Source organism: Nomascus leucogenys, chromosome 13 (genome assembly GCF_006542625.1).
Source record: "Nomascus leucogenys isolate Asia chromosome 13, Asia_NLE_v1, whole genome shotgun sequence".
NCBI lineage: Eukaryota > Metazoa > Chordata > Mammalia > Primates > Hylobatidae > Nomascus > Nomascus leucogenys.
The window spans coordinates 98,755,196-98,762,712 of record NC_044393.1 but is presented as its reverse complement, the minus strand read 5'-3'; the positions used below and the strand labels follow the sequence as shown (position 1 = coordinate 98,762,712).

General features: G+C 44.2%; 1 protein-coding gene across 3 annotated transcripts; it reads right to left on the bottom strand.

Annotated features, from left to right (window-relative positions):
• Positions 1–251: 251 nt before the first annotated feature.
• Positions 252–6,934, bottom strand: GIMAP4 (GTPase, IMAP family member 4). Of its 3 annotated transcripts, none has more exons than XM_030826385.1 (3): positions 6,775–6,934; positions 4,256–4,327; positions 252–2,069 (listed from the first exon to the last, which is right to left on the bottom strand). In XM_030826385.1, exons 2-3 carry the CDS (start codon positions 4,311–4,313, stop codon positions 1,138–1,140), a joined length of 990 nt encoding a protein of 329 aa, XP_030682245.1. In that variant the 5' UTR covers positions 4,314–4,327; positions 6,775–6,934; the 3' UTR covers positions 252–1,137. The 3 variants fall into 3 exon arrangements, with proteins under 3 accessions (XP_030682245.1, XP_030682244.1, XP_030682246.1); XM_030826384.1 differs by having other exon boundaries at positions 4,214–4,327; positions 6,775–6,841; XM_030826386.1 differs by lacking the exon at positions 6,775–6,934 and adding an exon at positions 3,867–4,030 and having other exon boundaries at positions 4,256–4,330.
• Positions 6,935–7,517: the final 583 nt, after the last annotated feature.

Genomic DNA, 7,517 nt, shown 5'->3' with positions numbered 1-7,517 from the left:
ACCTTGGTTACACATAATTTCCATCAGCACATAATGAAGATCCAAGGAAGCTGTGGTCTTTGGCTGATAAATGGGTTGAGATTGTGGCTCAAATCTTCTAGGAAAAGGGGGAAGGGGGGATGTCATGAGGGTAGAAAAAGTCTAGCTCCAAAATCATCTTGAACTTTTACCATAAAGTGAAATTCATCCCTGTATTATTAGAAGTAGCAGTAGTATTTTCCAAGACAAAACAGGTTCCAATTCTGCACAAATATGAGATAATTGAAAAGTTTTATTATAAACACAATAAGCAAAAAATTCAATGCAGTGGGGGCAGAAGTGTGCGGATGATGTACAATAAGTATTCAAAGTGTTGAGTGAGGGAGGTGAGGTTGCAACTATCTTTCTCCAGAAAAGAAGAGAACTGGGTATTCATCAAATTGGTTAAATTGAGGTTGGTCAAAGAGTTTCTACAGATACAGCTGAATATACTAAACATTGCTCTATTATCTATTGAATTGCTGTCTTTCACTCTTTCAGCATTTGGGGATCATTATTTAGTTGAATTTGTAGAGATTGATTTTCCAGACAGGTCTCTGTTCTTTAATGAGCAAATGATAAGAAACAATTTGACTCCTTATATGACAATGGAATTAAATAAATTGACACTCATCTAGAAATAATTCTACAATCGTCTCCAAGATTACCTACTGCAAACAAAGAATTGATCTTTCTTTCTAACAAATCACATGGGTAAGATGATCAATGTGACTCTGAAAGCAAGAATAAGTGAGTGGAAGCTACAAGGGGAGGTTATCTGCTAACATAGAAAGAATCTAGAAGAAAAGATTTTATTAGAGGTAACATGATATAGCTTGGAGCCATCTTCTTTGGTCTCTTGCATACATTTTCTCTGTATGTCTAAGGAAGAATTCACAAGGTAGCAAGCACCAACACTTTCTGCTTTGGAGTTTCACAAATTGAAAATTTGTCCCTCTCTCGTTAAGTCAATCAAACATCTACCAATGGCTAGTGGTGGTCCTTAGTTATGAGTGCCTGAGAGACAGAAACTAGAGCACTCTGACTATGCTAAATAAGTAAGCATGGGGCAAGGTTGCCAGAGAATCTGCAGAAAATACAAGCAGATTTTCATTAAGTTTAATCTTCTGCGAACAGACGTGAGAAAATAAAGGAAGCAATCTCTAATGCTGTCTTGATTAATTCAAGTATCCCATCCTGACTCTCCACTTGCATTCTTGCCTCTTGCTGCCTTACAGCATAGAGAGCCTCCTGTTCTGCTAGTTTCTTCTCCATTTGCACCTTTCTCTTTCCCTGCTCCACTTTATCTTCCAGCTTTCTGATTTTCTCTTCATACTCCTCTCTTATCCGTGCTTTCTCTCTCTCCAGCTCCACTCTGTAGAGTTCTTGCATTGCTTGTGTTTGCTTCTGGATCTCCTCCTCAGCCCGTTGGTACATCCTATTAGTGTAGCAGCCTCCCTTGTTCTCCCTCACCACGCGCTGGATCAGGACCAGCAACTGCGCCCTCTGGGCCTCCTGCTCAGCGCCTGTTGCCCTGTTGTTGAACGCACAATAGCGGTCACCAAAAATGCCCATCAAGTCTTGAATGTCTCCTGGAGCTTCCCTTAAGTAGTCATGCAAATTGGTGTCATCTAAGTCATCTTTCCTGGTGAATATGAGAATCATGAATCTTCTAGCCCTCTCTCCAAACATTTTCAGGATCTTCTCTGTGGCCTTGTGCTCTTCCTCAGTGTAACGGCCCAGTGGAACCACCAGAAGCAGAGCATGAGGCCCTGGGGAGGTCAGAAGAATGCAGCGAGTAATCTCCTTGGACGTGTCAGCACTGGGCACCTCGGTGTCGAAAATGCCTGGTGTGTCAACCACGACAAGTTCTGTTTCCTTCCATGAGCTGCTGCGTTTCTCACACTTCTTGGTAATGGATTTTGCTGCAATGCCAGAATGAAACATTTTCTGGCCAAGGATGCTGTTTCCTGTTGCACTTTTTCCTACTCCAGTTTTACCCACTAACACAATTCTCAATTGGGAATTTCTGGGCTCTTGCCTTCCAGGCCCTGGGACATCAAGAAATAAAAAAAGCCATGCTGTTAGAATCTACCTCTAATAGATTCCCCTGCAGAGTCCTCACCCCCAGTGCCCTCCTCTGTTACTGGCTGTGGGGGCTTCTCCTGATGTTACTGCTGCACTCAGAGAGTCCTGTGGGCCTGATGCTCATTTTGCAGTACTTGGGCAACTGGCCCTTCCCTTAATGTCCTATCTTCAGTCTTGCTTTTTAGGATTCCTTTGAGCTTCTTAGTCTGATCTTTTGTAGCTATGTAGCCCAGAGGAAGAAATAATATTATTTCAGAAGAGAACTATGAGTTGCCAATAATATCTGTTTGTTTCTTTCTTTTTTCTTTTTTTCTTTTTGAGACAGAGTTTCACTCTTATTGCCCAGGCTGAAGTGCAGTGGCATGATCTCGGCTCACTACGACCTCTGCCTCCCGGGATCAAGTGATTCTTCTGCCTCAACCTCCCAAGTAGCTGAGATTACAGGCATGCACCACCACGCCCAGATAATTTTTGTATTTTTAGTAGAGACGGGGTTTCGCCATGTTGGTCAGGCTGGTCTCAAACTGCTGACCTCAGATGATCCACCTGCCTCAGCCTCCCAAAGTGCTGGGATTACGGGCATGAGCCACTGCACCCAGCCAGCTGTTCCTTTCTAAATAAGGTCGTACAGGGGGTAATCCAAGATTTGACTTCAGCGTATCTGTAGTGGAGATTTATTTTCCCAATTTATATTCAAAATGAAGCATTTCTTCTTCCCATTAAGAAGCCAGGGAAGTGGGTTATACAACTCATCATTATTCTTAAAATACAGCTTCCCACGTTTGATAACCAGAATTCTGGGATGAAAGAAGCATATTTCTGAAAGTGATATGACTGAGAACACTGGATACAGGAGGGCTAAGATTATCTAAGGAAAAACGTGGGCTGGCGTTCACATTTTTAGTTAGCATCACAGCGGGAGGCTCTGTCCTAAGGATATCCTGAGGGCATTTTTTGGCCATAGGGAAGGAAGTAGGAGAATCACGGGAGGCAAAATGACAAAGCACCAAAGGCCAGCTCCAACACTGTAACAGTTAGTCAGTGTTGACAGCATATGGGTGGCAATCCATAGAGGAGATTGTAAATGTAGCCGCAATCTATTCCCATCCCTGGATGCATGCCTCTGGGATGTAGATTTGCAGTTCCTCCCATCAAGATGCTATCTGTCCCTTCAACTGTTGAAACTGGGTGGGCCTTATGACTTGCTCTGGACAGTAGGACAGTAGAAAGCCTGGTGCAAGCAGAGACTCCAAAAGTGCTTATGCACTGTGGCTTGCCTTTTCTTTCTGCTCCTCCTGCAACTGCCTTAAAAGGAAGCCTGGACTAGCCTTCTTGATGACAACAACAAGGCCCAGTTATCCCTATTACCCTTGCTGTCTGAGAGCCTGCTAACTACCAGACATGTCCATAAGGCTATCCAAGACCACTCAGCGGCATACCAGGCACTAGTTCACCCCAGGTGCATGAGCGAGTGCCTGAGATGAGCCAAGCTGGTCCAGACCCAAGAACGGCCCAGTGAACCCACAGAATTAAGAACCAACTAAATGGCTGATGTTTTAAGCTATGAAACTTTGGGATAGTTTATTAAACCAGCAAAATCTCAACTGATATGGATTTCTCAATTTCTATGGATAAGGAAGAAAATGTAGGACCATGTGATACACTGAATGAGCCAGCCAGTTTAATTTGTTGGTTATAGTGAGACCACCAGGAGCTGGGAAATTAGGCGCCAGGGTGAGGGATCAATTACTCCCGCATACCTCATTCCCAGTTCTCCTCCAGGCTGAAGAAAGGGGCAGAAAAACAATCAGAGAGGCTACAACCAGCTGTTCTGGTGTGTCCATGTTGCAGGAAGCAGGAGGTAAGAAACTGTGCCGAGCCCTGGGTCAGTCAGAGGATATTTAATCTCTCTTCTGCTTAGCTGCTACAGCCACACCATGGGCAGAAAGTGCAGAGGGTCAAGAAAGATGAAAGAGCAGGTCAAATGAGGAGAAAATGAGAAAGGAGGTCAGAAATATTTTTCTCATGCTCAAATGGGGACTGGGTGGCAAGGCAGGAGAACCCCCACCCCTATTCCCCCCCATATCCCCCACCCCCACTTGCTAACTTCCCTGCAGCCTGGTCTGGGGAGCACTGAACGCCCTCTCACCATAACTGGCCCATGGTGTGCTGGGGTTGAAGCTCACACTGCCGTACTGGGCTGCCATTGTCACTTGAACTCCTGTAGATCGAGAAACATAACCATGTCATTTTAGGGAAATGAAAGCAACTAGAATCCCTGACTGCCTGTAGTCAACAACTTTCTTTTTGCCATGAGCTTGCTACACTGATTTCTCCTGCTCCATTTCCCAAAAGTCTCTTCAACCCTCCATTTTCAGTTTCATTTTCAGATTGTTCCTTTTTCTTTACACAAACATAAATGCTTCCAGTGCTTCCTCACACTGGTTCTGGCCCCTTCCCCCCTCTATCTAGAGATTCGTGTCTTGGATGCCTTTATATGAGGTCTGTATCCTACACCCTCCTCAGAGTTCCAAACTTTTATATCTCACTCAGCTTAAAAAAGTTCCAAACTTTTGTATCTCACTCCATTTGGCTATTTCATGGGCATCCCAAACAGAACCTGGCCAAAATTAAGCCCTGACCTCCACATCCTGTCTGCCTTCCTGGCTCCCCCCTCAGCAGATGGCACCAACTTCTAGCTCCTGCAGAACCTTGGGGTCATCTACAACTCTTTTATCCTCTCTCTCTCATTAGCCCATCACCAAATCCTATTGATTCTACTTCCAAAAAACTCAAAATTACCCATTTCTCTCCATCTTTGTGCTAATACAACCCACTGTCAATTATATGCAACTTAACAGGCTTCTAATTGATCATCTCTCCTTCAATCCCTTTTCTACTCTACAATCAGATGTTATTTTAAAACTAAAATTTGATATTTTTTCTTGTTTAAATTTCCTAGTGGCTTACTATTGGTTTCAAACCAACTGAAGTCCTCAGAATGGTGCATAGGCCCTGCGTGATCAGCTCTCTCCTCTCTCCTATGTGTGAGCCACACTACCCTCAATGTCCTGGAAATCTTCTAGGCTCCTTCCACCTTCAAGGCCTTTGCAGTTATCATTCCTTCTCTCTGGAGCACTCACGCTCCAACCTAGTGCCCAGCTTGTTCCTGCTCAACCCGCAGACCTTGGCTCTCCAGAGAGTCTTCCCCAACACCACTGTCTAGCAGCAACACCCTCTGTTATGTTCCACTGAACTCCAGAGGGTTCTTACAGAATATGTATTACTTTAGGAAGTAAGTTGTTTGATTTTTTTTACTGTCTCCTCTTATACTACAAGCTTTGTGATGGGAAAACCACATATGTCTTGTATTTCTCTATTCCCTGGGGACAATCACAATACTGGGCAAAGAATGGTTATCAATCATTGTTTGTTAAATAAATAAATGGATAATCTCCCTGCTTCTTGCCTTTGATTGATCATTATGTCCAGCCCACATCTGATCTGTGAAAATGACAATCCATTCCTTTATTAATTAATATGTAGTATTATAGAAACATGGTATTAATTTTAAATGTTGTATTTCATTGCTACCTACAAACATTTTGCAATGGAGAAAGATATTTGAAGAACTCTTATTGGAGCTGACTTTGACCAAAACAGGCAGAAAATGGTAGTTGTTAAAGACAGAGTCACCTCATAGGAAGCCAACAAATATGAAACACTGTGAAAAGCCAGAAATTTCTTTTGAAAGAATGACTATTTCTTTATCCTTCAAGAATAGGGCATAGGAAACAGCTTCTTGTAAACAAGAGAAATCATAGAATTTTTAAAAATTGGCTTTGGTGGCTGGTGTTAGGAGAGAAGATAGGACACCAGCAACAAGAAAACAATACTGTGACATTCTGGGTTTTTGTGGCATTCTCTGGGTGTTTCTTCATATCCTCCTTCTAGCATGTGGGCTCTTTAATGCTGCTCTGCTGTTTCTAACTCAGAGGCAAAGCCAGGAGACTGTGCTTCCGTAGGTGCTGACCTCAGGTGCTGAGTTCTCCTCTCTGTGCCTAAGGAACAAGCACCCATCAGAACCCAGCTTCTCCTGAACTGTAGAGAGTCACACCAGGTGGCATCTCCCTCCTCCCACCCGCTAAAAGGGAGCTCAACGCCCAGTAAAGCCAGGACTGTCCCTGAGGAGGCAGTTTCCCTAACGTGCAGCTCCAAGCACACAGTTAACCCTGTAACAAGACCTCAGACTGCAGAGCCTCCAATCCTGACCTGGGTACAGTCTTTGTGGGGCCACATATGGAGCCGTGCGCCTTACGCATCCCAACGGTCTTCTTCCCACCAGCTCCCCCAGAGCTAATTCTGTCCGCTCACCCAACTTTATCCCTGGAAGAATCAAAGTTTCTATATAAATTCCACAACCAGCGAAAGGAAACATTTATTTGTAAAGCAAGTATCCTCTGAGCAGCAACCCCTGAAAGAGGCATTAATTTGTAGGGCTCAGCCTTCAAAACAGATTACAACCTAAAATTAGCAAAGACAGGAAACAGGAACCAACGAGAAAATCGTCTGAAAACATGTTTACCAGACGATTTAAAATACAGGTCCCTCCTCACCAAAATCGCATATTTGTCCCGACCCCCACCACGCACACCCCTATTCCCTTACCTGGAAAATCAGGATCTTGCACCCCTCTCTGATTTGGCACACAATACTAAGCCAGGACGTTGAGAAAGAGGAAAAGAGAGGAAGTGAGGGGAGGAGCTGTCCAGATTTACTTGTGCAAGGGACCTGCCCACCTGATCATCAGCAGCTCTAATAGAACTTTCTGCAGGGACGGGGTTGTTCTGTGCTGTCCAAGATGGCGACCCTTAGCCACATGTGGCTACTGAGCACTTGAACTATGACGAGTGTGATTGCAGTTCTGAATTTTAAATTTTATTTTGTTTCAATTTATTTAAAGTTAAATAGCTACTCCATTGTCAGAATTCTAAAAGGCGAAGTCAGGCAGAAAAACTTGCACCAGGCATTTTCCCCAGAAGGAAAGAAGGAATATTCAGCTTGGTATGCCTGGTGGCTCCCACACTGAACCTTGCAAAGGCTCTGCAGTGCGACAAAAAACGTGGGTCATGCTGTGACATTCTGGAAGAAACTGCTGGGCCAAAACCAGAGAGTCACCAGTTATTCTGAAAGACCCTTGAGCCCCTGAACCCCTGCCCAGCACAACAGGCCTCCCAGCTGAGCTGCCATACCCCTTTCTCCCAGTGCCACAGGTATGTCCTCTGAGTCCACAGTGTGTCCTGTATTTCCAGGGTATGTTCATGAGTCATCTGCTAGAAGCAAAAGAGAGTAAATGACTTTCACTGGACTGACTAGGATGGGCCCAAATTCACCTCCTGAGATGGTCCTGG

Excerpts from the sequence above, each read along its gene's own strand:
- GIMAP4 (XM_030826384.1), bottom strand. The coding sequence starts at position 4,313 with ATGGCAGCCCAGTACGGCAGTGTGAGCTTCAACCCCAGCACACCATGG. Across the intron at positions 2,070-4,213 it reads CCAGACCAGGCTGCAGGGAA|GGCCTGGAAGGCAAGAGCCC; the intron begins GTTAGCAAGTGG and ends TTGATGTCCCAG.